The 27,821-nt window shown below is 44.1% G+C and overlaps 1 protein-coding gene across 5 annotated transcripts; it reads left to right on the top strand.

Moving 5' to 3' along the window:
* Nucleotides 1–2,948: 2,948 nt before the first annotated feature.
* phf21ab (PHD finger protein 21Ab) lies at nucleotides 2,949–27,661 on the top strand. Of its 5 annotated transcripts, none has more exons than XM_046393770.1 (19): nucleotides 2,949–3,184; nucleotides 6,540–6,579; nucleotides 7,215–7,266; nucleotides 7,552–7,641; nucleotides 8,263–8,295; nucleotides 8,450–8,515; nucleotides 12,409–12,561; nucleotides 12,810–13,046; nucleotides 13,493–13,588; nucleotides 14,835–15,176; nucleotides 15,521–15,634; nucleotides 15,716–15,767; nucleotides 15,864–15,943; nucleotides 16,321–16,381; nucleotides 18,898–19,004; nucleotides 19,431–19,586; nucleotides 19,929–20,004; nucleotides 20,097–20,200; nucleotides 20,400–27,661. In XM_046393770.1, the coding sequence occupies exons 3-19, from the start codon at nucleotides 7,225–7,227 to the stop codon at nucleotides 21,189–21,191; spliced, it is 2,601 nt and encodes an 866-aa protein (XP_046249726.1). In that variant the 5' UTR covers nucleotides 2,949–3,184; nucleotides 6,540–6,579; nucleotides 7,215–7,224; the 3' UTR covers nucleotides 21,192–27,661. The 5 variants fall into 5 exon arrangements, with proteins under 5 accessions (XP_046249726.1, XP_046249727.1, XP_046249725.1 ...); XM_046393771.1 differs by having other exon boundaries at nucleotides 12,807–13,046; nucleotides 15,524–15,634; XM_046393769.1 differs by having other exon boundaries at nucleotides 12,807–13,046.
* The last annotated feature ends 160 nt before the right edge of the window (nucleotides 27,662–27,821 follow it).

Here is a 27,821-nt window from a genome sequence, read left to right as displayed (position 1 = left end):
AAAAGTTCAACAGCAGCATCTCGGTCAGGTCTTCTGGATAACCCACAGGAAGTACTTCAGCACAGATTTCCGTCTTCCCCCTGAGAGCTAAACGTCTGTCAGCAGCTACAGGACGGACGGCGATGGAACGTTGATGATCCTTTATGTGTAACAGAACGGCTTCATACAGCTGGAAGCCCTGAGATCCCAGTTAGTTTCTCTTTCTGTTTATAATCGGTTTTTGTTTGTTTGTCCATTTAGAAAAGCTGTTGTTTTCTCTGTGTCCTTTTCCTTTTCTGCTCAACAGCGTTTTATAAATTAACATTGTTGCTGTTCTTGGCAACACAACAAAAAAATGATCAAACCGTCAAAACTTTATTTGTACGGAGAGACTTGGGATGTCCTGGAGTCCACATCTCAGTCCTGTCACGCCTGCACTGGTGACCCTCAATTAAAGGCTGAAAAGCCCAAAAAGAGCGTTTTTTTTTTAAAAAAGAACTTGAGTCGGTAAACTTTATTGAGCCAGCGTGTTTCTGGGAGTCACGTCTGTGTTCAGAGCAAACAAAACATTCGTTATTGATCCATCGACAACAATGAATAATTCTGGGCTGCTTCAGCTTAAAAATGTGAGTTGAGCTGCTGAGTCCACTGAATAATATGTTCAGGGTCGTCTTTTCTGTGAATCCAGTTGTTACGTTAGCTGAACTTGCTCAGAAACTTGAAGACATTAAGTTGAATCAAAAGTTCTTCAGTCTGTCACAAACATCACAGACAGATTTGATTTCTCTTCACATTTTCTCATTCGTCACAGAACTCGCAGCCGGTCGAGTTTTGTTAGTCGACGACCCGTGAAGCTGCTCGACTCGCTAACCTTCGTCACACTGAGACCACCGGGACTCAACTTCACACGTCTGAGAGCCACACAGCAAGTTTCCATCACGCGTGTTTTCCTGCAGCTACAGGAGAGTTTTCACCCTCACCCAGTGCATGCTGGGAAGTTTCTTTAGGAACTGATTTTCTTCAGGTTTGTGTGTGCATTTAAGATAAGATCATCCTTTATTAGTCCCATAACTGGGAAATGACAGTGTTACAGCAGCAAACAGGATATGGAGGGTGCAAAGCATGCAGGGATAAGAGAAGGATGAGCATTCAGAAAGAATAAATACACAGGAAACAAGTACCTGCAGCTGTACACAGTACAGAAGAGAAAAAGACTTTTCACACTAGAGTCCCTCAAGTCATGATTAGTGGATGGATTAATTATTGTACAGATTTGTTTCAGGAAAGACTAAGTACGTAGGTACTGATCCTAGTAGTAGTGTTACATGAGTAAGGATTATTGCACAATTATTACTTCACATGTTTTATTGCAGGTCTGGTGTGACCATTTGTCCCATTATGGCACATGATTTATTGTCCAGTTAACACATTCATCAGCTTAAATGTCCAGTCTATCAGCTGTGCTTGTTGTGGAGTCTGACAGCAGGGGGCAGGAAGTTACATAGTTAGTGAGAGAAGTTCAGCTGAGTCCACGTCATCCCTGTGTGATTTTCACAGTGCACCTTTGAGATGTGAGCTCCTAACGAGGAGGTTGTCGGTTCGATTCGAGGACCTGAACCCCAGCCAAGACGTCACACTGTGACCTGAATGACCTGAATGACAGAAACGATCTTTCCAAACAGCTTTTGTTTCTGTCGTTATATCTTAGTCTTGTTCTAGACAGAATAGAACAAAGTGGATGAAAAGACCCAATGAACACACAGCGAGCCAGCGTCAAAACAAACCACAGAAATAAATATGAAAATAATGAGAAGCTGAGAGAAAGTTCCTACTAAACAATAACATCACTCTGCACTGGCTTCTCAAGTGTTTCTATTCACAACAAGTTATAAAATGTTATTGGCACTTAAAGGACATTTAACAATCATTATTTATATATTTTTTGAAATATCAAGAGTGATTCTTCAGCGTGTTATGTTATTATATCGTGCTACAGGTCGTCATTAGTCAGCGCTGCCCCTGGTCAACAGTAAAGCGCTGCATCTCATTGACCTGATCGTGTTTACGTAAAATCTTCTCCTGAAAAGTAAATGCATTTTGTGGCAGCAGTTCAGTTTAATCTGACATACATCATATTTTATAAGCTAGATGTAATGAAGTAAAAAGTACTTTCATCCGATCATATCATAGAGTATAAGGTGGTATAAACCGGAGTATTGCAGTAAGGTACAAATACCTGAAAATTGCAATGCAGTCATTTTTCTTCTCCTTTTTACTGTTTTTGCTCTCCATGAGAAACGAGATGATGGATCTCATGTTCATCCTGCTCTGATGATACATTTGATTTGTAGTCACATTCCACCACTGGTTTCATTGGCTTGTAGGCTAAGACATCCTGAAGCCACTGAGGCAGTGATGAAGGCCGGGCCACCTGTCCCCTCCTCCTCCTCCTCCTCCTCCTCCTCCTCCTCCTCCTCCACAAAGTGCAACAGCGCGGCAGCTCCAGCGGCGAGCGGTCCGAACTCGGAGCCTGACCAGCGGCAGGCCGAGGGCCGACTGCCCACCTCTGATTTCATGAAGGAGAACCAGAGAAGAAACGCAGTAACACAACAAACTGCTCCGCTTCTCTGTCGACTTTCATGGCGTGTGTGTGTGTGTGTGTGTGTGTGTGTGTGAGCCGACTTTCTCTCCATAGAGTTTCACTGAGTTTACATCCGGGTTTTTTCCCTAGGCAATGGGAGTCGCAGCACCGCCGTTCCTTAGGCAAAGTGAAATAAATTCGCCGCACCGACACAAAAAAGTAGTCCGCTTTTCGAACACAATTTCTTCGCGACTCGCGTCGCTGATCCACCAGATTTAACGAACTTTAACAACAACACGTACAAATATCAAACGCTTTGTCGCGGATAAACGAGCATTAGTGGGACTCGTTAGTAGTTTTTGTCCCCCTTCCTCCAGCTCCGGAGCGCAGGGATCTGTGCTGTGCTGAGGCTGAGCTGAATGAGATTGAAGAAGAGTTCTTCTTGTTTTGTAGCTTCAGTTTCTCTGTTTTTACACAAATTTACTAAAACTAAATATAAAATACAGCAACAAAATAAAGCTCCGCGGGAAGGAGTCAGTCGGACTGTTTATGTGCTGTTATTCCATCGTGGATCGGCTTCTTATAGATATATATTTAATTAATCTAGAGGAGGACTGCTGCTGAGTAAGTGCACATTGGGCTTTTTAATTTCATAACTTTAATTTTCTCTGTTGTCAAACTTCACCTGTGTTCAGCTCTGCGGCTTTATCCGTGTGTTTGTCGGTGTTTGTGAGCAGGTGTGTGAGCTGGCAGGCGGTGTTTAGCTGTATTCAGCTCTGTTCCTCTGTGTTTCTGTGTGTTTAGCTGGTGTGTTTCTTATTCTAGGAGTTGATATTCTGGAGGACAAGGGGCCGATATAACTTAGACCCACCAACGCCTGCTCGGTGTCATAATTTTGAAAGATGGCGTCTTTTGGGACTATTGCTGTGCGAATTTCTTTATTTCCACTCTCTTTCTCTTTCACATCGCCGCCCACGACCTTATTATTTATCTTTGATGTAAGTTATCAGCGTGGCTCGTAGCGTTAGCCAGTGCAGCTAACAGGATGGTTAGCATTAGCGGCTACAGCTAACGTTATCCACTTGTTCTCTGTAACATTTCACAGCCTCAGAGGGAGCAATGTCGGATGTGTGAGGCTCGCTTTGGATGCTTTTTGCCAACACTGAGAAACACTCAGGACCCCGATAAGCCCCCCACACACGGTAGTTTACCGCGTTGGGAGGACGTAACGAGGCAGCTCGGGTGAATTTGGAAGGAGAGATCGAACATGCAGACGGTCATAGCGGGTTAATAAGAGGGTTATAAAACATTTATTTCAGCGCCGAAACAAAAACAGACTTTTCGGTGTTGGAGCTCGCGCAGCAGAAGCACTTAACGGCTCCCACCGCGAAACCCTCCATTTTAGCTTCATTTCTCGCTTTTTCGGGGCCTCTGCAACGGCATGTGATGCTGATGGAAGTTTATCCCGACAACTTCACGTCCCACCCAGGGAGCAATTACTCCAATTAACCCGGCAGCGCTTACACGGCGGCGGGCCGCCGATGGAGAGCCGGGCTGCCGTTAGCCCGGCGCCGGGCTGGACGCAGGACCGTCGGGTTTGTTTCACATGCTCCGAGTGAACTCTGAAGCGTCCGTTTGCTCCGTGACACACGGACTTAGTCATGGAGGTCAGGCTCATGATATAACCGGCTGGACTTCACACATGACTGCAGTCTGATTTGCTCTTTCTGTCCTTCTCTGGTCAGACGCTGCTGGAAAGTACTTTCGTACATGTACTGCACTTGTGTGTAAATTCGAGGTACTTGTACTTTACTTGACTGGCTCCATTTTCTGCTACTCCACGACATTTCAGTTAGGACGTAGTTTTTACTCTGCGTCTGTCTGGCAGCCGGGTTTTACACAAACAGTTAATAAACTTATGAAATATACAATAAGTGTTCACAGATTAAACCAGTGGTTTCCAGTCTTCTTGTCCTGTGAGCTCTTGTGTGAAATCATGCTTTGGTCGCGTCTCTTATGTCTCAGGTGTCTCGACTGTCTCCCCGAACTGTTCAAATGATTCAGTATTTCACCAGAAGTCAAACGTTAGAGGAAAGTCCAAAGATAAGAAAACTGATTAATGAATCCAAATGGCTCCAAACGTTTAGGGTCACTGACACGTTTTATAAAATCAGTTAAACCAAAGAGACTTTTTCTGCAAACTGCGTGTCAACCAACAACATTTAAATAACAAGAGGAAATGAAAATCAAAGAGAGGAAAAAAAACCCCAGCAGAAACGAGAAAAAAAGTCTAAAATATTGAATGAGAAGAATTTTATGATGACTTCTTTTGTCTCAGTCACTGACGGCCCCTCAGTCTTATGTGGCGACCCTTTGCAGGGGCCCGACCCCTCAGGTTGGGAACCACTGGATTAAACTGACTAACTGGATATGAAGAAGTTGAAAGTGTCTCCGCCTGCAGCAGCTGCAGCATCAGGAGTTACAGTCCAGTAATGACTCGTAGATATCAGTCATACTGCAGTACTACACCAAGCTGACTGTACTGCTGTACTTTTTGTGCGGAGGTACTTTTACTGCTGGTTAGATGATCAGTGTGGTCGGTGTGTAAACGTGTAGTGCATGGTGTGTAACACGTGTGTTTGTGTGTTCACGGCTCGTGAGTCTCGTCTGCTGTTTAAACACAAAATGTAAAGTCAAACTCAGCTGTGATCATATAAAACGTGTCTTCGGAGAATTGTTGACTATAAACACATAAAACGTCCTGCTATCTGCCGGCAGCTGCATTGTCGTGTGTCGTAAAGCATTAATCAACCTCTTAGTGCAGCCTTTTGAACATGCTGCTTATAGATGCTGAACAGAAAAGTGTTAGCTGACACTTAATGACAGGAAGTCAGTTGCAGCAGCTGAATGTGGATGTAAAAAGTAGCTGAAACGCACATGCAGCAGTTTCTAAGTTAACACGTCTGATATATATATACATATATATATATATATGTATATATATATAAATGTATGTTACAAGCAGTAAAATGTACTCATAAGAACAGTAATGAGAGTAATGATAAACGTGCTGCTGGCAAGGTTTTATTTTGGGATCAAATTACACTTTGAAACAAGCAAAGTACTGATATTTGCAGTACTAACTTGAAGCTTGTGGTATTAACTATGTTCCAGAGACAAATATTGCAGTTTTTCTTTACTCCACCGTACTTCTGTGACGGCTCGAGTTACTCTACAGGTGAACCATTTCCACACAAACACACGAGAAGCTGACGGATTGTTTTGTTGGAAATGAAACTAACGTTTCGTGAGTCACGCTTTAATTAACGATGAGCAGAGTCAGTGTGGGGATGAATTAGGGCAAACCAACTAAGAGTTATTTTGATAATTGATTAAACAGCTGATTATTTTATCAGTCCAGAAAGATTCTTGTGAGAAGATCACAGCCCAACCTGATGTATTCAGATTTTAGTTGACATTAGACATTCAGGTTTTATGTCAAGACAAAGAAGAGCAGCAACCAGAAAGCGTTCAGTGTTTTTGAGTGAAACAATAAACGGAATAGTTGTAGATTCATTTCTTGTCCATCAGTTAATCGAGTAAGTCTATCACTATGTGTTGTTGCTGAAGTCTTTCTTTTAACGCTGGGCAGATCCCTGAAAGAGTCTGAGTTATTTATCAGGCCAAACGTGGAAATAAAAGCACACATCCTGAAAACAGAGAAACCAAAGCCGGAAAAGCGTACATGAAAGTGAATTCTTGTATAGGACCTGGAGGGATGTTCGTCACAGAGAGAAAAACTCCTGATTGAGTTGATAGTTTGTGCAGAAACACACCTGAAAAACGTGGAGATCAGTTCATATTAAAGCAGAATCAAAGTTTGTTATTCTTAAAATGACTTTTTGAGCACTTGAGGTGCTTTGCGGTGAATCTCTCATCACAGGCTGCTTTAACAGTGTGTGTTTGTCATGTTCTCCAGGGCAGCACAGAGGGGTGGAGTCCAGTCCCACAGCCAGGTGGTGAGTCCTTCCTGGATTAGATCTGACTGATCATCATTAGTCAGTACTGAAGTTACATGTGATGTGTTTTAAGACTACAGTCACAGTCAGCATTCTCACCTCAAAGTCACACATTTGCAGCCAGCTTTGTATCACTGCATTGTGGGTAATGTATGCCAGTAAGAACTACGGATTGTCCTTCCTCATCTCTGTCTGCTCGCCTCCAATCACATCATGAAACTCAACTGTCAAACCAGGAAGTGCTGATCATGTCACATGTCCTTTCCTCACCTCAAATTCTGACACGTATTGTAGTTTTAAACATGTTTTGTGACTGCGCAAAGCTGCATTTTAATGCTTTCAGTAGATTTCCTGAGAATGAAACATTTTGTCTCAGGCATAAGTAGTTTGTCTCACTGAATGTAACTCTTGTTTTTAATTTGAAGCTTTATAAACATAAATGCGTATTTTCTATCCACTAACATATTGTTCATGAGCATCTAGTTAGCATTATTGTTTGAGGACGGCTGTCTTATAGTAATGAAGCTTTCTGTGAAGTAAAGTTACGCACAGTTAGTTTAATAAAGGTGTGTGTGTGTGTGTGTGTGTACTTGTCAGTGAAGTTAAATGTTTCCTGTGCTTTGATTTGTTTTCAGCGGCACTTTAATGCTTCAGTTGGATGGTTTTCCTACTGGAGACGGTGTTAAGGTAAAAGCACACTTACACAATACTAATTACTGCAGTATAACAGTATTTACTGTTTATGTGAGTGATTTTGAGGAGAATTACATGTTGTGTTCATTTTAATAGCATATTGTAGTTTAAAGACTTCCTGTGACCTTTTTTTGACCTTGACGGCAAAGTATTATAGTCAGAATCGCACAGGAAGTCCTTACAAGGCTGTGCCTCATGTTGCTATGACAACAGCCGGGACCCCAGCCCTGATGGTTTCTGTTGAACCGGCTCTTTAGACCTTTCTGCGTGTGTGTGCAGGCTGATCGATCGGCTGGCAGACTGACTGGATCCATGATGGAATTACAGACGTTACAGGAGGCTCTGAAGGTGGAGATCCAGATCCATCAGGTATGTGTGTTTCAAGGCCACCGGGTCAGTGGGTCAGGAGGGCGAGTCGATTTAGACAGTTAGTTGAGGGTTAGTTGAGAAGGTCGAAACTTCATCGACGTTTGAACAGCTTAGCCAACTTTTTCTTTTCACAAGTTTCATCATAAAACACATTACAAAAGTGTTTAAGGTTTGACAGGTTAAAGGCTTTAAAGAAAACGTGAAAGACAACCAATCACATATCAGCTGATGGGGCGCACACACACACACACACACACGTAGATGGGCTCAGTGTGTGGCTCTGAATCGCATCGTGGACAGTCGTGCTGCTCGGCCCTAACAAAACACCCGACAGTAATATAAGATTAAAAACAAAAATGTTCCACTTTGTTGTTTCGCTCCTCACGCTCAGAAGCAGGTTGAGTTTGTAATATTTAATGTTGGAAATTAGCTCCTTGATTTGCTTTCCCTGCAACATGTTTTCTCATCTGTTTTTTCTAGCTTGAAAACATCCTTGTTAATGTGATGTTAGTTTGTTGCATCCTGACGGAACTACAATGCAGTCTGCTGGTTGTAGTTCCCAGGTGTGGCCAGCAGGCGTCACTGATTTGTATGTTTCTGGTTCTCTCTTGTCTTCTGCAGAAACTGGTTGCCCAGATGAAGCAGGACCCTCAGGTAAGCCTCCTCTAATCTCACTTATATTCATTTCTCCTGAAGGCCACAGTGAGCTCACGCCAAAGCGTTGTGTCCCTCCCAGTCTGATGTAAGAGGACCAACAGGTTTCATGTGAGTTTGTTTCAGCACTGACTAACTTGTGCTCGTTTTTCAGAATGCAGACCTGAAGAAGCAGCTCCACGAACTCCAAGCGAAGATCACAGCACTCAGTGAGAAGCAGGTACGTGATTTCACCTTGAAACACACACACACACACACAGGTGCTCAGCAGATTTCTGTCCGCTCGGGTTAAAGAAGGTGAAATGAAGAAACGGCTGGTTTAAAGGACGGTTCCACGTTTTATAAAGTCTACCGTAAAGCAAAACTCAGAGGCCCGTTTGCACAGTGAAAGGGATGGTGTCCTCTGTCCATAGTGATGGAGCAGAAATCCACAGGCCTCATCTGAAGTCAACCAACGAGCAGCACTCAGAGTGAGTTAGGACTGAATCACCGAGTCCAATCTCTTCTTGTCCCTCTAATCCTGTTGCTGCTTCACTGTACACAAAACACGACAGCATGTGAACTTCAGCAAGCTGTCACAATCATCAAACTGTGACGGCGACGGAGAGCAGAGGGACGGCTTTTCTGTCCTCTCACCTCCAACAAAGACATTCAACCCAGGAGCACCTGAGACGCTCACTCAGGAGGGAATAGCATTTGTCCCACAGTTTATGCTCGCAGTGCTTCCCTTTGCAGTTACACAGCCAAAGCATTTCATTATGATATATGGAACTGAATCTGTTCGTACAGTAAAAGTTCTACAAATTCCCTTTAAGAAGTGATTTCTGTCTCACATGAGGAAACACTTCATTTAGAGCTTTGATAATACAAATATTGTTTCTTTACTTGATTAATATGGTAGCTTACACAAAATAAATATCAAAAAGTTCAGTCATTTTTAAGCCAAATAGTGTGGCGTGCATTTGTGTCATTACTTGATGCCTGCTAACAGAAACTTGTGTTCACCATCTGAATATCTCAGTGCTTTTCCTGATGAGACTCACATGCTTTCACTTAACTCGTGGAAAACTGCAGGACTTTGCTCGTCTCTGAACGTTGTTGCCTTCGTCGATCTTCTGCAAGCGAGCATTTCGTTCTCCAGAGATCTGATTGGTCAGTAGGTGGCGCTGACCTGTCACATTGATCACTCTGGTGATGTGAGAAATGAACCACCGCCGTAGCCCTGAGAACCCAGAGTCAAACCCTGAGGTGACCTCTTTAACCACCAGTCCTGGTCCTGGTGCGGCCTGAAACAGCCCCAGGGTCTCTCTGTTACCTCTCGTCTTGAAGTCCTTTGTTGTGGCCCGTGTTGTGTTTCTTTGTCTTGAGTCTTTATTTATCTGCTGCCTATTTTTATCTCCTCCCGACATATTTTACTCTTTGTTTTCATGTCTTGCGGTTGAAGTCTGCTGGATTAGAATTAGTGTGCTGGAAGCTACTTTGAGGATCTCCAGTGTGATCTGTGAGGTGTTCAGGCGCACGTCGGTGCCTCTGAATGTTGTTTTGATTGATCAGTAAAAACAGGACAGCTTGTTTTGTATTTGTGCTCTCCTAACACCAAACTACACTCACACAGCGTTCTGACTGTCACGTCCAGTCTGCTCATGTCAACATGCAGATGAACATGAACATGCAGAATTATGGACAGTTTGCATGTCCAGAGGGAAGAGTCAGCTGGTTGAGCAATAAAATATTGTTTCCATTATCAGAGCCATGTGAAAGTGTTAATCACGTCCCTCAGGAGCGTCTCAGACTCAACGGTTGACCTGCGTTGTTACATCAGTAACAGACGCTGGTTTTCATATGATGACCTTTCATTGTAAATGAAGTCAGTCTGAGCCTGATGGGATCATAACTGACGTGTTTGCCGTAGCTCCGCTTTAACTCTAACAGAGTCGGGCTTGTGCTTGCTGTCTCTGATGGAGTATTTACTGCTCTCTGTTAATGTCCTTCATCGTGTTACGCGTTAGAATCCGTAACCGTCGTCCATAAATCTCGGTACAGCCAAACATTTCACCAGCAGGTGAAATACTTTGTGGAGGACTTGCTGAAACCTGGTGTATGTAAATCTAAATGACAGGCTGGAGGAGCTTCTCTGTGGACAAGTTTTAACTGGCCAAATACCTGAAAACTGTCCAAAGATTTGTCTGCACTAAAACCTGCTGTCAGACCACAACTGAAAGCATCGCTGCTCTGTGTTCAGCTTACAGGCCCTGAAAACCACCTCGATCCGTCGTGAAGAAACGTCCTTAAATCTGCTTAGAAATCACAGAGAAAACACAACCGCACGATGATTCAATCCAGGACGCTTTGAATGGAGGCTTTTTAAGTATAAAGCAGTGCAGGTAGTTAATAAAACCGAGAAGCAGAAACAGATAGGAACTTAATTAAATAAAGCCTCAGTTTATTCATGTCACAGAATATGCATATTTGTCTGGGTTACTCTAGTGCTATCTGGGATCGCAGGCACTTCTGGTTTTATTAGCCCAGGTTAAATACACCACCGCAGTACGACAGAGCGGAATAAGAAGCTGCTCGTGAGTGTTTCTGGAAATAATCCGCGCACATCTCTGTGCAGAGTTTTCCTTGAAAGTATACTTTGAGTTCTGTGGATCAGCAAGGTCCTGCTTTTTGTGTCTGTTGAACCAAACTGTGTGGGTTTTTTTTAATGAACTGGTCCTTTAACGGCAGCAGTTGATTAGAGCAGTCAGCAATAATCCTGAGTGATAAAGCGTCCCTCAGCAGCAGATAAAGTTGTGCAGGCTGCAGGTCAAACTGCTCTCTGAAAGGAGAAACGGGCCACTTTGTCTTTTCAGGCCTCCTCCTGATTGTGTGTGACTGCATTAAGTTGCTGCTGTGTTGCTAGGCAACAGATGTGCTTTATCTTTCAGTCTTGAATTCATACGTGAGTGCCGGCTTTGTGTGTGTGTGTGTGTGTGTGTGTGTGTGTGTGAGAGAGAGAGAGACCCTCTGCTTCTGTACTCCACTTCACACACTGTGGTCCTGTTCCTTCTTGTAGTGATCTCTAAAGCCTCAGAGCCGCCAATCGGATCAGAGCAGCGATTGCAGCAGGGCCGAGTGTCACATCTGCAACACTTACTGATTATTGACCTTTTTTAAACCACTGCTGTGTGTCTCATGCTGTGGATTGTCAGGTGCTACTTTATGTTTGTGTTTTCTGACCGGTTGCAAACCTTCACAGTGAAGATTTGTTGACTTGCAAATCCATCATTTGTTCTTCCATGGCACACAGTCTGAACCATGAATTGTCACGCATTTCCTCTGAGCCTCAGAGCTCCGCTGAAAACACATCAGTTAGACAGAATCTGCCATTCTGTCTCCAACAAATGCACTAAATCCTGTTTGTTTGATAAAAACTGCAGCGAGCAGCCGTTTTACACGCAAAACTACACGTTTGTGAGGAGTTATGGAAAGGTTTTCATCTTCAGTAGGCACCGGTGTGCGTGGAGCTGAGAGCAGACAGGAAGTGAGACAGCACTGAGAGACAGACAGGACAGCAGGGTGTGTGTGTGTGTGTGTGGCTTACTGTCTGAAGCAGGAGTTTGGCTTTGAAAACCTGCTGGCTTATTTGGAAATTTTTATAAATTTATTGGTTATAATGTGTGTGTCATAATTACACTGGAATACACGATAGTTTATTAAGTGTTATTGTACCCACAACCCTCAGGAAAAATGGTGGATTTAATACATCAGCTGTGTATGAATTGTGCTCGTGCCATAGAATTAATGTAATGTGATGAGGATGTGATGCTGTGATCCTCTGCAGTCTTTCAGTCTTCTGTCTCTGCTTTTGTTAGAACTAAAACAGTTGGAGGCAAAGAGTCAAAGGTCAGAGTGAAGTAATAAAGAATTACACGAGAGGCAGTAAAGGAGGAGAGCAGTGATCCTCCTCCTCCTCCTCCTCCTCTTCATGAATCAGACAGAAACAAGTTTGAGGGTTTCAATACAAAGTGATCCAGGAGTCCTGCTGCTCGTAAACAACATTCACTCTCACTTTGTCTTCATTTAACCTCCTCCTCCTCCCCTCTCCTCTCCTCTCCTCTCCCCCTGCAGAAAAAGGTGGTGGAGCAGCTGAGGAAAGAGCTGTTGGTGAAGCAGGAACCGGAGGCAAAACTGCAGCTGCACGTCCAAACTCCTCCAGTAGGTGGCGATATCAAGCCAGGCAACCTGCTGCAAAGCCAGCAGATAAGTGGAGGACTGCAGCAGGTAGGAAACACACACACTTTCTCTTTCTCTTCGAATGTAGAGTTACTTTTACACTGCACTGAGAAATGCATTGTGGCCGCAGTGTAACACAACAAGCTCACAAACCTTGTATCAAGTTGCATGCTGGGAAATGTAGGAGGTGAGTCGTTGGAGTGATGACTCATCATAAAATCACTGTGAATATTGTAAAACACAGATCAGAAAGAGAGACTGTGCTTTGTCTCATGGGTTAAATTCTCCCTCAGCAGACCCTGACAGTCACACCGGTCCTCACCACGAAGACTCTACCTCTGGTGCTGAAAGCTGCCGCCACGCCTGCCCTGCCCGGCTCTGTCCTGCCACAACGCCCGCCCACTGTCGCAATGGTGACCACAGCTATCACCAAACCTGACTCCCAGAACACCCCCATCAACCTGCAGGTGGCCAGCAAGCTGACCAATCAGAGCTCAGAGCCCGTACGACTGGTGTCCAAGAACGCCATGGTGGTAAGGCCCTCTAGCTTGTGCCGCTGTGCATCATCATCGTCTTCCTCTAATCTGACTTACTGTGCAGTATGTGTTATCAACTGTAGAGCTGAGGAGGGCTACTAGACGAGCGTTTATGACACCTGTCTGCTGACCTGTGGGTTTTCAACCTGCCATCAGGGGTTTAGGACAGTCGGGAAGTGCCCTGATCTAACTGATGGATGTTTTCTGTAATCACGTGCTCGAGCAGGTGTGGTGTGAGTGGTGGCCTTTTAGTAGAAAGAAGCGCAGTGAAATTCATTCACAAGTCCACCTGAAACACATGGAAGACACCTGTGGATTACGTGACTCAGCTAGTATGATAGCGACAGGCATGTCAGTGCAACAACAGACATGTCAGTGTGACAGCAACAGACATGTCAGTTGAACAGCAGCACAGATCCACATCTGCTGTGGTTTTGTCTCAGGTGCAGGCCACCACCACCACCACCGCCCAGCCAATCAAAGTTCCTCAGTTTGTCCCTCCTCCTAGACTGACGCCTCGACCCACCTTTCAGCCACAGGTGCGTCTCTGTAAGACCCGCCTCCAAACCCTAACCCCCTCAGACCAGTGTGTGTGGCCCACATGAGGTGGCTCGTTCACCCTCCAGCAGAGGGCAGGAGTGCACCAAAGCAAACACTCACGCCTTGCTCGTGGCACTAAAACATTGTTTGCTCTGTGCTGCCTCTACTCATCTCTTCTCCCCTCGTTGTGCTTTTTTAATTTTCAACTGACCTGTGAAAGGGTTGTTTTGAAGGTTTCCCGCCTGTGTGCGTGTGTGTGCGTGTGTGTGCGTGTGTGTGTGTGTGTGGTTTTTTACCTTTTGTGGTGAGAGCTTGTTTTCCTGCAGCTTCTTGGTATTTTGTGTTCCTGGCTGTTTGTGTTTTAACCCTTTAAGTGGAAACATGTCGGCTGTGTTGACCTGTGCTGAGTAATGCAGCTGGGAGCTCTGGCTGGGTCGATGGCTCCGTCACTACTGGTAGCAGCAGCAGTGGTACTCGCCCCTGTGGTAGCAGTACTGTTAGTAGGAGCAGTGTGTGTATAGTATATTTTTATATGATTTGATTTCTTTTAGGTGAATATAAACATAAATACACCAAACCCACAGGCGAGGTCACCACCAGGGGGACACAAGCTCATACACTATACGTCTTCCTGTCAGATGTGCCTGTCGGTAGCACAAAGCCAGAAAGAAACAGAAAAGAGACAGAAAAAGATAATAATAATAATAATAATAACATGATGTTAACACGTGGCCAGTAGCATCAGTGTTAGATGAGCTGTACGACCAGCAGTAACAGTGGTAGTAGCGTTACTGAAAAGTGGTAGTAGTAGTAGCTGTCTTGGTATTATCCTGCCTCAGCCACAGGCAGGATAATAAAGGTGGCTTTGTTGTCTGAAGCCTTGAGCTTTGACGAAGTTTTGCTCTAACGGAGTGAACAGAACTACACTGTAGTGTATAAGTACACGCGTGTCTCACAGACTCAATACTCGCCCATCGGCGGTCACAAGCAGGCAGGTGCTCAGCTCACATTTCCCCCCTGAAACGGAAAAGTGGTGTTGGAGTAGTATTTGTCCTGCAGCTGGATAGTAGTAGTAGGAGTAGTAGTATCAGTGAAAGCAGTCGAGTCAGTAATAGCTGCAGTAGTAGAATCTGTAGTATTAGTACTTGTATTAGTAGTCGAGCAGTCAGAGCTCCTCAGTGGTGTTACCAAGTAGTGTCTGGCTGTCATGGTGCTGTTTTCTGATTGGCTGTCTGATGTCACCAGGTCAGGCCAAAACCGGCCACACCCACCAACGTGCCCATCGCTCCGGCCCCTCCCCCGCCCATGATGGCAGCCCCTCAGCTGCTCCAGCGGCCCGTCATGTTGGCCACCAAGCTGTCGACGTCGCTGCCCTCAGCGGCTCCCATTCACCAGGTCCGCATCGTTAACGGGCAGCCCTGCAGTAAGACCGGCTCCACCCCGCTGACGGGCATCGTCATCACCACGCCTGTCTCTGCCACCCCCACCCGCCTCGCCAGCCCCGCCCAAGCACCCAACCCCACTCCTGTTCCCACCCCGACTCCTGCCCAGCCAATCCAGATCAGCAGCCTGACCACTGAGCCCAAGGTAAGAGTCCTGCCTGAACTGCACCCGGTACACCTGATTCCTGTGCTGCTCCGCATTATGACACGATGGGCATATAAGCTTCCTCATCACAGGTACTGGAGGATGTGGGTCTCACAAGTGATGTTCAAACTCCAGAACACCCGTTCCAACCAAGCCCACAACCTCCAGTATCAACAAATTCACATTTCCTCAGATTTACACAGCACCTTTTCAGGTTGCTCAGTGTGGTGAATGTTCAGATCGGGAGGAAGTGAAGTTACTGTCTTTTTAACATGACAGGATAAGAAATTCTATTTTACAGGAGCAAAAGGACATTTTAATGCCTTGCTCCTCTCTCCCCTCAGCAGACTGTTAAATCGGGAGGTGGAGCGGAGCAAAAGGCCGTCGTCAGCCTTCCCTCTTCCTCCACTCCTCCGCTGTCTCCTCCTCCCAGACCCAAGAAAGAGGAGAACCCAGAGGTACTGCAGAGAGATGACTGACAGCTCGTGTGCTCAGCGTCACTCACAGCTTCTGATGCTAAAACTCTTTTTCTCTTCTAGAAACTGGCCTTCATGGTGTCCTTGGGCCTCGTAACGCATGACCACTTGGAGGGTGAGTGACTGTTAACGGGCAGTTCCTTGTGGTTCCTCCTTCTGCGTCGTGTTGCTGTGGAGGTTTTTGCATTAAAACTATTGTGTTTGTTTACAGAAATTCAGAGCAAAAGACAGGAGAGGAAGAGGAGAACGACAGCCAACCCGGTGTACAGCGGCGCCGTGTTTGAACCTGAGGTACAAAAAACAAAATAATAAAACCAACATTTTTCAAAACGTTGCCAGAGAAATGAAACGCTGAAAACATTCGTCAGATTTTTAATTTCTACAGCAAAAACACACAATAAAGAAAATGTTTCAGCTTCATTGTGAAGGTGCTGGTGCACAGCCTGGTGCTGTTCTTGTTATTACATTGAAAAGTCTTTTAGTTGTGTTAATGAGCCCACTGATCCGCTTATTGACAGTAGAAGTTGTGTTTGTCAGTGTGTGACTGTGCTGAGTTGTCGTCCGGGCATCCAGCAGGGACTCGGTGGGCTAAATGATGAAAATAAAATGGATTCGTCACATTGATTAATTATTCACATTATGTTTTTCCCCACTTTTCCTTCTTTCAGAGGAAAAAGAGTGCAGTGAGTTACCTGAACAGCCCTCTGCACCAGGGGACCAGGAAGAGAGGTCCGTATGAAATACTGATCCACAGGTCAAACATGGGTAACTGGTGCTGGTAGACCAGAAAGAACTGGTGGAACAGAGCAGAGATGAGAAAGACGGTACAATAGAAACAGTAAGAGAAGCAGGGAAAGAGAGTAGAATCAGATGGAGATGCAGAGGAGCTACAGTGTGAGGATCCAGCAGCTCAGTACAGCAGAAGAAAGAGAAGATGCAGTTTTATTAAGCACAGCACCAATGCAGCAGATACAGTAGGACAATGACTTAATGTGTCGCTCAGTACGACTCCCATGCTGTGAAACAAGTCCTCTTCCCTCTTTCTCCTGCCTTCTGCTTGCTGTCGCTTCAGTCAGCCGGATTTATACTCGCTGGTCCGAGTGCTGCAGAGCTCACACGAAGCACCTGAGCGACGATAACACGAGACACAACCAGAAATACGATGCTTCAGCTGGTCATGAAAGCTCGCTTGTCTCGCACGGGTGTAACGATTCTGAAACCCAGACCAGGACGGGACAGGACGTTTCCTCACGAGCCAGACCGCCTCCTGGTCTCTAAAGCTCACGTTTTGTCAGGCTGCTGGACCGTGTTCTTAAACGGCTTTCTGCTCCTGTTGACCGACTGTGCTGCATTCAGAGGCTGCTTGTAAATTAAGCCTTTTTGCTGCTCTTAGTTTCTTTCTTTAGTTCTGTTTACTCAGTTGATTTATGTGAAGTTAATATATGAAGCTGGCCCCACATGTCTCTAATATGCAGAAACAATGTAAAAAAATAGTAAGGAGGCTTTTTGTGAGGTTAAAATGCTCTTTGAATATGTGCAATCCCTAATTATTCAGAATTTTTCATAATCTGAGCACAATGCGCAGAGTACAGGAAGTCAGCCAAGCCACGTAGCCATTTTGCTTCTTAACAGTAAATACATGCACCTAAAGTGTGAGTTTGTTAGAAAGTGAATCTGCCGAGTCGTTACCTCGAGTCTCTTCCTTATGAAAGAGTGTAAACAGGATTTCTCAGAATATCTAAAAATATATAGTAAATGCAGGTCATGATACAGTTCACAGACATAAAACACAAAAATAAATTGGACCGTCAACATTTAGATGTCACTGTTCTTGATGTTTTGTAGACAAACCATTTCCTCTGAGAGTCAGCAGTCTTCAGTTGCAGCTGAGCTTAAACTAAATCACTTCCTATGCTTGCTTATGAACTCTGGAACAATCTGATGAAGACGTATAAATCCGGTTGAACCTTCAAACCTGTCCTGAACCACAGTGACTTATGTGGGTGTTAACATGACGCCAGGAAATAACATGACTAACGCGAATCGGCTTTTGTGACTTCACACCCCAGAATACTAAAACTGAATCCAGGAAGCTTCCACTGATCGGCTTGCTGTCTGTTTAAAGACTAACTTTACAACACTAAACCCTTTCTACATACCTCCATTTGCTTTCATTTTATTCAGGACAAAAGACTGAAAACTGAAATCACGTGTAACTTGCAGTGTCAGGTTTTAGCACATCAGTGGCCTACATGGGACTTGTTTTCAAAGTGATGAAGCTGCTAAACTCGCTGCTGCAGGATCCTGAAGGGAACTTCCTCATAGTGGGTATTTTAGAGGCTCCATTCACTCACGTCTCGTCTTAGGTAAACAGAGTGATAAGTATTCATATCTGTGCTTGTAAGATGCTTCACTTGGGGTGTTTACACATAAAGTCACCTGGCATCACAGAACCTTATTGCAGATCTGTCAGTATCAGTTAAACAGGGTCTCCAGTGAGGAGGATCCGACAGGCTGGTTTTCCCACTGAAAAATGTGCCGTTTAAGGACAAATTTGTCTGTTTTGGTACAAGTTCAAGTAAAAATAAGAATAATAAGAATATCAGCTGATAGATTTCTGTAACTGTCAAATAGTCTTTGTCATTTACTAGAAGAAAACTAGAAAACAACACGATATTGGAAAAAACTGACATTAAGAAATTCAGATATGACTTGAATATCTTTTTTGTCTTTTGAGAACTTTTTAATGAAGATTGGTGGCAGTTAGAAAAAATAATAATTAGTTAAGACTCTTTACCACTCAGGGAGGCTCTAATGAAAGAACTGCATTATGGGAAATGTAGGAGCCAGTGATATATCTTCACCTCTTTTGCATCATTTGAAATCTGCCTCACGGAAGTCCAGCTTGATGGAAGCGCAGTAATAAACGGATGGATTTTGACTTCATAAAGGTGACTGGGGTGTGTTAACGTCTGACACGTATCCATAGACTGCAGAAGGTTTTAGTGGTGCTTGGCTTCAGCTCACGTGGAGTCAGTCTCCTGCACTAACATTGCTGTCTGTGCTTCTGACTCCTCCTCTTCCTCCTCTTCCTCCCTTACCGCTTCCCTGTCTCATGCTAGCCAACGACGACTCCCTTTCCAAGGTATGTCATACAGACTGTTTGTTTTTGTTTTCTTCCCCCCTCTCCATCTTTCTTTTTTTTCTTTGTTTTCCGTCTTTGTTGTCTGTCTCATTTCACCCAGGTCGCCCACCCAAATACAGCAGCGTCCCGGAGCTGGGCAGCCTCACCCCGAACTCCCCCTCCAGCCCCGTCCATCCCCTCCCCCTGCCCAGCCCCAGCTCTGGGGATGTAAGTAACGATGGGGGAGACGGACAGTTCAGAGAGTTGGAAACCCCTTCACACACAGTCCTGATGGCCCAGTAGCTCTGTCAGCCATTCACACCCCAAGACCTCCACAAACACGTCCATTAGTTTGTTGTCTCCATGTGATTGTCATCTGTCACCAGTTGATTTTTACTTTGACTCAGTCTTACAAAGTGAACAGTGTCCTGTAGCTGAGAGCATCCATTAATAACTACTACTCAGAACACATTCTAACTCCCAAACGTCAAGTAACTTCTCTGTGGGTTAATTAACACACCATATTCATTAGACATTAAAACAAGGCCAACTGTAACCCGAACCAGATCATGGTGCCTCCCCCCTGCCTCTCCCCGGATGGTTGGTGGGGCTCAGTTGGGCAGGGAAACTGATTGGTCCAATTCTTCCTCACAGGGAGACATCCATGAGGATTTCTGCACTGTGTGCAGACGCAGTGGCCAGTTGCTCATGTGCGACACGTGTTCTCGTGTTTATCACCTGGACTGCCTGGATCCACCCCTGAAAACCATTCCTAAAGGCATGTGGATCTGTCCAAAATGTCAAGATCAGGTAATCGCAGCAGCCGTGACTGATCCTGAGTCAGGGGGAAGGGGGTACCGCAGTCCAGAGAGGGGCCAATCAGGGCCAGTAGCTGTACTTTGTAAAAACTGCTTCTGCTGACACTGTCCTGAACGTTAGGACTGTTCAATCCTTTGTAAGCGTATACATGATGCAGTATTGTTTTTTTGTGCTTCTGTCCCATTCATTTTGTCAGTAAAGATTGACATCTCGCATCCATCCACTTCATTGCTCGTCCCCTCTGAGCCTCACCACAGGGTGGTGGCTAAGTTTGTCTTCCTCCGTCTTTTCTAAGTCCCATCCTCTTTGACAACTCCGAGTTTCTCTCTGCAGATCCTGAAAAAAGAAGAAGCCATTCCCTGGCCTGGTACTCTGGCTATTGTTCATTCCTACATCGCTTACAAAGAAGGTGACATTAGATTATCTTTTTCTCTGAAATGTCTCCTTGGACACGTGGACAGTTGAGCTGTAACAGTTTTGTTCTGTTGTTTTCTGGTGCAGCTAAAGAAGAGGAGAAACAGAAGCTGATGAAATGGAGTTCTGAGCTGAAACTGGAGCGCGAGCAGCTGGAACAGAGAGTCAAACAACTCAGCAACTCCATAACGGTATGAAACACAGTCAAACAGTTCAACAACCTAAAGACAAGAGCTGGTTCCATGCATTGCTAGTATTAATGAAGATTGATCACAGGAGTAGGAGATAAAAACTAGGAGAGAAATCATTTCTTCATCAATTCTTTTTTGTCATTGCCTAAACAACTGGTGTCTTGTGTCAGATCTAATCCTGTTGTTGCTCTTTCATCAGAAATGCATGGAGACCAAAAACACCATTCTTGCTCGTCAAAAAGAGATGCAGCTTTCCCTGGAAAAAGTCAAACACCTGATTCGCCTCATCCAAGCCTTCAATTTCAACCAAGCTCTGGCAGAGACAGAGGGTAAGGTCGCCAGTGCCAGAGTACAGGACAGTGCTGAAGGGCCAGCCAGCTCTGAAGCTGCACCAGAAGCCAACTCTGTGGAGAAAGTGAAGGCTGGAAGCTCCTCAGCCAGCAGCAACACTGATGGAAACGACAAACCAGAGGAGCACAGAGCCGCAGGGAACAACCAGACAACAGGAGCATCGGGAGGAGGCACCGACAGCCAGGCTGTCCCAGAAGACAGCGCTGTCATAGCAGCAGATAACAGCCCCGGTTTAGGGGCAGGGGGTACAGCAGAGCCTGGTGTTGGGGCCGTGGCAGGGGGAGGAGGTGACACAGGGACTGGTGTCCAAGCTGAGGTTGTGGCCAAACCCGAGTCTGAGGCAGCTCTGGTGGTTGACATTCCTGCTTCCTCAGTGGTCGCGACTGTTGCCACCACCAACGGTACAACTGAGCCGGCCTGTCCTGATCACAGCCCCGCAGGAAGCTGCACCGCCAATGCCACCACCAACTCTGAGAACAAGATGACTGCCGTCAACCCTGCAGAGACAGCAGTGGAGAAGAAACAGGAAGAGATCACTGACAGTGATGGCAGCAACAACAACAACAACAACAGCAAAACCTCAGAACCCTCCCAGCATTCTTTGCCAGCTCTTGTCAGCAGTTTGGACAATAAAAAGTAATGCTATGTCTCTTGAGTTGCGGGAATTCAAACATATATATTAAAAAAAAAAAGACTTTTGCTTGCACCAGACGGTGCCCTGAAGTTGCCAATCTGTATAAATGTTGTTTGTTTGCATTGTATTGTCAGACTGTGTCAATGGTAGATATACAGCCCAAGTCACATGGCTCTGGGAAGAAGTAGGCTGTTCCACCCACGGAGCTTGGCTACTGGAAGGCTTACGTACCAGTGTCATCATGCCAATTAGTGATAGACGTCAGTGGTGGGAATGCTCAAAGGGAGATTTAATTCATCATCACACCAGTGTGTGCCTGTTATAGTGGCCAGTGTGTTCTCTTGTGGGGTGGGGAGATGGGTTCGCATGGGTGCAGCGAAAACTGAGAACATAAAACCAAACATCTGTCAGGGGTTGCTGGTCTAAAAAGCAGTGTTGTGATAGCGTAAAAAGAACAGGGAACCTGCTTGTCCCCTTGTCTCAACAATCTAAATGTGACCTAAACCTTACCCAATAATTCTTACTTTTCTCATTTAACTAACCCCTATCCCCTGCTCCCGCTGGTCTTCTTGGTTCCTTATTTCCCTTACTTCCCCATTAACCAACAACTTAGACCATCTTCATTCAACAAAAAACTGTAATCTTCCCTATCCTTCCCCAGTCCACCAGCAATCTAATGTGGTGTTGGAAAGGTTCAATATACTTCAAACGAACCATTTAATTCTACAGTTACGAACAAACACATTTAATGGCAGAAGTGTTCATAGCTGTTCACAGCTACACTTGAAGAGTGAATGAAAAGCTGTTTGTTAAGGAAAATGGGACAACAGCACAGACTTTACTGCAGTAAAGACTTTTGTGCAAAAAACAAGTGAGAAAGAGCTGGAACTTTCTCACAGTAGCTCACCTGACCAGGTGCCATGTTAGGTGGGTGTGATTGTTGGTTTCTGATGACAGAAGTTTGAAGTTGTGCCTAGAGGCACTATCAAACATCCAACAAACACATTGTTTGAAGTGTACTGACACCTTTACATCTAACTTCCCTAACCTAGATCCTTCGACTCTCAAACCATGTTCAGTCAAATAAAAACCATAACCCTTCTGATCAACCAATACCAGAAACCTCTTCTGGCCGCTATGACCAAAACTTACCCTCCCTGACAACCAACAATCCAGTGTGACCTACCTTCTTTATTCCAGAAGCTTTCATTACACTTCACGTTAAGTAGTTCACCAACAATTCAACATAAAATCTCTTTTAAACTCCAACAACTTAACTTGACAGCCCATCAACCAAGAACCGAAATTTTCCCCTAGTAACCTCCAATTCGTATTTACCTCGCTTCACTCTTCAGGTGAAGTAGTTTGTACAAAGTGCTGTTTGAACATGTCTGAAGTTCACATCCTACCTACTTAAACACCTTTGGATGCCAATACAATCTTTGGTGATTCTTAGAAAGCTTACTGATATTAACCTTAAACTAGCCTCCCTAACTTCTTCATGAGCCTACAACTTAAGTTGTTTTCAATCAACAGAAAAACAAAACCTTATTTTTGACCAATCACAAGTAAACTCAAATTTTACCTTCCCAAATCTTCAAATAAACTAGTTCATATGAAGTGTCATCGGACTACTCACACAATATGACGAGATGAAAAGCCATAGTGCAGAGTTGTGGTGAGACGTGATTGATCCTAGAAATGGAGATAATGGAGTGCGATTTTGGACAGCAGAGCTTCAACCCCCTTAAAAGTTTGGGGTCATGAGTTTTCAGACAATGTTTTCGCAGTCCGACAAGGGCTTTTTTGAAGAACTCTAGTACCTTCAGACCAACCCTCCTAACTTCCCAGTCAACCAATGACTCACACTGTCTTTAGACAACAAGAAACTTAACCTCTCGTGTCGACCAATAGCAGTAACCTTCCCCTAGTGACAAAAACCAACGTATACCTTTCTCAGTCCATCAACAGTTCAAGGTATCGTTCCTCCTTTACCCAAAAGGGTTCAGTATCCATGCATGTTCATTAGATGCTCTTTGACAAACCGTCAAGCACATGCATTGGAGGTGTACTGATGCCTTCAGAGTAACTTCCAAATCAGCCTTCAACTTAAATAAACCTTGTGCATTCAACAGCCTTCCCTTAGTGATTACAACATACCTGCCCCAGTCCTGCAAAACCCCAGTTTGACCTCTTTCTGGAATCCAAGCAACCCTAAGACTCTACCTTCTCCCAACTGACCAGTGACCAAATGTCCCTAACAAACAACAATCCCCTTAATTTCCCCTCACCCCATCTCTTTCCCCACTTGTATCCCTGAGCTCAGGCAGAAGAGACGCTGAGTGTTGTGTTCAGCATGTCTGCAGGACGAGGTTGGACAGACGCGGTAGCAGATGTTTTCAGTGGTGTCGGTCAAGTGTAGTGATTGAGTTTTCATTCGTGAGTTAAGTGTGTCAACTGTGAGCACTAAATGTGAAATTGCAATATTGCAATGTCAACACACACAAACTATATCTGGGCTGTGTTTCTTTTTTATAGGAAAAGATATTCAGGTCTTCCTAGTCTTCAGAATAAGTGCTTTCTGTTCCTGAACCTGCTGAACTGGCATTATCAACACAAAAAGGAATCCTCTTTTTGAAGTGGTGATCTTTGCATCATGTACATTTCTGTTGAATCCTGAACTGCCAAAATGATGTTGTATCCAAATTCAGCAGGGACAAGTCCACTAACTGTATTGAAAGATCAAATCATTGGCGTTGTAAGATATAGATGCTACCATTTCAGAAATTGGAAGTCCCCAGATTGAGACAGGAGAGCTTATTAAACAATAACGTTAAAGGAACTTTTTTTCCTTCAAATGGAGGGATTTGTTGTATGAACCTGCTCCTTCAGATGGATCTCAAAGGACAATACTACAAATCCTGAGATTAAAGCACAAGCTTGCTGCATTACAAAGAAGTGCTGAAGAGCTTTTTGTATGTTAATATGGAATTAAACAGAGTATGCATCTCTTTGTTGTGATGTGACTTATCCCCACATTGCCAATATTTTTCTAGGAGGAAATACAAACCTCTGTCTGACATTTAGGCTCAAGTCTAGTTCATATTTTCGGGGAGGACTTGTCCTTCATCCCCTCACAGTTAGACTAGTGCATCTCTTTTCTTTCTGGAGCATGTCTGGGCTGAAACGTGATGCTGTTATTTGTTGGCTTGGTGGCTGTCAGTTCGGGTCTGTCTTTGTCTGGTGAAATGATCATGACTTCTGGCTTCTTGTTGGGTACGGGGCATTAACGAACTCTGGTCTTTTCATTAATGGTGCCTCTGGTTGTGCTGGAATGTTTTATTTCTTTCTTTGTTTTCACAATATTGGAGAGTTGTTGCTTAAATTGTAATTGTCCAAAAACGTATTCACCGGTGAGTAGCCCTGAAGGTTGAGTTGAAGGTGTTCAGCGTTCAGCTCTTCAGCCTGGATGTTTCATGTAAAAGCTTATTTCAAAATGCTTTTATTTTGTCTTCTCTGAAATTTCTCAATTTCTGAGATATCAAAGGTATCAAGAAAATGAATCATACTGATTTTTGTTGACTTCATTTAGTGCCATCATCATCAGTTTTTACCATAACATAGGGTTATGACCAAATACCTGCAAAACTAACGACATTCCCATCAGACTCAGCTGCACTTTGTATTTGTGGCTAATTAGCAAATGTTAGCATGCTAAGATGCTAAACTAAGAGAACATGATAAACCTAAAGTTACCTGGTCTGAACAGAGCTGCTAGCATGGCTGCAGTCTGGTGACTGATTGGGCAGATTTAAATTCGAAAATAAGACAAACTGTGCCTCATGACACAAATATTTTTTATTGATGCATGTCCGCACCGACCAACAGTTACATCTTGTAAAAGTGAAAGTGTATTTGATCGTGGGGTGAATACGTTGTTGGACAGCTATAACCTAAGCTGTTTAAGTGTGTTTCTGTCATATCATATGGACTCTTGGATCTGAATCAACATATCAGATACAACACCTAAATTTCTGACATTAGCTGTACAAACTGCCTTCATTCAGAAGATCCCATGAAACGTAGTCAGAGAAAATCTCTGTAACATTTCCACATTTGGCCACATTGTTGTCTGATAAATGTGATTTGTCTCTTATGAAGGGATTAGCCATTTGAACGTGGACGGAAGACTGAAATTCTAACAGAAAATGGCAACTGATATGTCCCCACTTCCTTATCAATTCCATTTGTTGTGTGTTTGTCAGCTTAACTCGGGTGGATGTCCTTCTTTCTACACGTTAGCCTGTGTTCACTCATGGATCGAGCACAGTAGTCGTCCAGTCGCTTCACTCAACAAGCTTTTCTTTGAACGAGCCTGAATTTGTGTTCCAGACAAACTGGACCTTTCCCTCTGTACATTAGGTACCTCGAGTGCCTTTCTTCAAACAGCAGATAATATTTGTCTCTTGACTTGCACTGTGACTTGTAGAACCTTACTAACCCTCCAGATATTCTCCCACCCAGCCTGCCCTCCCCTGGTCTGTCCCGTCCCACCAAGCTCCCTGAAACTCCGGAGCACAAACCCCTACCCTTCACCTCAGGCTGCCAGTAGTCAATGCAAGTTGAAACTACATTTCATATTATGCCGTTTAGATTGACCAGATAGTGTTTTGTTGTTGTTTATTATAGGAGTTGCCTTAAATGTGTTTTATTTTCCTTTTAACGTGATTAACTTCTACATTAAGAAAAAAAAATCGCTGCAGACGCTGGCGAGGCTCAGAGGTCGTTTGTTGGAAATCTTAACGCCCAGCGGTCGTCGTGATCAATGAAACGCTCCATAGAGGGATTGTTGTTGATGTGACAGCCAGTTGTTTTGTGATGCACTTTTGGTTTGACCAGTATTATTGTCAGTGTGTGAAAATGGGATCCGTCAGCAGCACGAGTTGCAGTCACGAATCTCACTGGGGATTTGAGTTCCTAGAGGCTTGTTAGTCCTGACTGGTCCTCGGTCAGGTTTCTTTTCCTTTGACTTGTTCATCATTCCCTCTGTGCTGTGGTTCTTCTTCTTCTTCTTCTTCTTCTTGAGTTTTGGAGGAGAGATGAGTTTGCTAAATCAGGTCATGTGAGCCAGAGCCTGTGTGCATTTGGTATGAACAAACTAACCTGCATCCTGATGGGCAGACTTAGACCCAATTAGCAACATCTGTCCATTCAGTCTGGTGGCACGCATGCCTTCTTATGCAAATTTTTATACAAGATTTGTCAAACCTTTTTTAATATGCATTTGCTTATGTTTTTTAAGTTTTTATGTGAAACTCAAGTCACCTTTTTTTCTTTGATCATTCTGGCATCCTGATGCCAAACGTGTGCGGACTGGGTGGTAAACGGCGCGCTCGCCACCACGTTAGAACGGAATTAACTCCTCCTGACATCACGTTTTATGGCTGGAGCTGCAAAGTTTTGGCTCCGAAATTTTGATTATAATTTGATCTTGGCTAATGCACCATGCTGAATGTTGGGATCTCAGTGTGGGCCAGGGGGCGGGGTCAACCAAGTCTAAGTGTCTAAATTGTGTCTTTGTTTTCGACTAGAGAAAAGTCCTCGGTTTCTGTTTAGTCACGCTCTCAAAAGTGAGTTTATCCAAAGAACACACTGCAATTGTGCATTTGTATTTGGAAGCCTTTTGTGTTGTCGATGCATATCATATGAAAATTAATTTCCGCATCAGCATCGTGTGCATTCACCAAGCTGGAAGAGGACCATGGCGTTGGCAGCTGAGAGCTGTTCACTTTGTATTTGAGGAAGTCTTATATGCATTCAAAATGTCCATCTCCAGTTCCCTCCTTGGTGGTGAAGTAGTTCAGTCCAAATCGAGTCTTTTTCTGATTTTAAAACGATCAAGTCATGATTGTGGCCTTGTAGTATTCTGTCGATACATGACATCAACCTGTTGTTACTGCTCACCATCCATCCTGTCCGGACCCAACTGTACACCTGAAGCTTCTTACCTCATCCACAGCTAATTCCATTGGGGGTGTGTTGAGTGCAAAAAAAAGAAAAAAGAATGAAAAAAAGAAAGAAAAAAATAAAATAAGTCTTTTTTTAACTTCCATTTGGTGAGATGCATTGTAGCGATATGAATAAAGAAAAAGTTCACCTGGTGTGCTGAATAATGTGTAAATTGGTAATTACACAATCTGAATATTTGTATAATTGTTTGTATTTTTTCATAATGATTTTGGAAAGGAATGTGTTTATTTTTTTGACTTCTGTTCCAGATGTGTCTTCTGTTGGCCTGACATTGTGACTGGTCTGGTGGGATTCTTACCTCTGTATTGAGCCTCTTCTGTGATGAATTCTTTGTATGCAGTGTTTAGGAAATACTGTAGGGAACATGGGGAGGAGTTGATATTAGGAGCATTTGATCAATTTGTATTTATTTATTTTATCATTTTGTTAATAAATTGTGAAAAGCAGCATGTTTCACCTGTTGACCTTGTTTTTTTTTGTATCTATGAACAGCCTGTGCTGAAACTGTTTTATTGGCTAAAATTCAGTGGTCTGATAGTCAGGCCCAATTTAGCTTCAAATCATCATTTCCTGGTCACTGTTTGAATCACTGATATGTGGTTAAAG

The sequence above is a fragment of the Scatophagus argus genome, chromosome 7 (genome assembly GCF_020382885.2).
Source record: "Scatophagus argus isolate fScaArg1 chromosome 7, fScaArg1.pri, whole genome shotgun sequence".
NCBI lineage: Eukaryota > Metazoa > Chordata > Actinopteri > Scatophagidae > Scatophagus > Scatophagus argus.
Note: the sequence above shows the minus strand (reverse complement) of the source record. Positions and strands in the feature narration are given on the sequence as shown.

Excerpts from the sequence above, each read along its gene's own strand:
- phf21ab (XM_046393769.1), top strand. The coding sequence starts at position 7,225 with ATGCTTCAGTTGGATGGTTTTCCTACTGGAGACGGTGTTAAG. Across the intron at positions 19,005-19,430 it reads CCAGCCCCAGCTCTGGGGAT|GGAGACATCCATGAGGATTT; the intron begins GTAAGTAACGAT and ends TCTTCCTCACAG. Across the intron at positions 20,201-20,399 it reads AACTCAGCAACTCCATAACG|AAATGCATGGAGACCAAAAA; the intron begins GTATGAAACACA and ends CTCTTTCATCAG.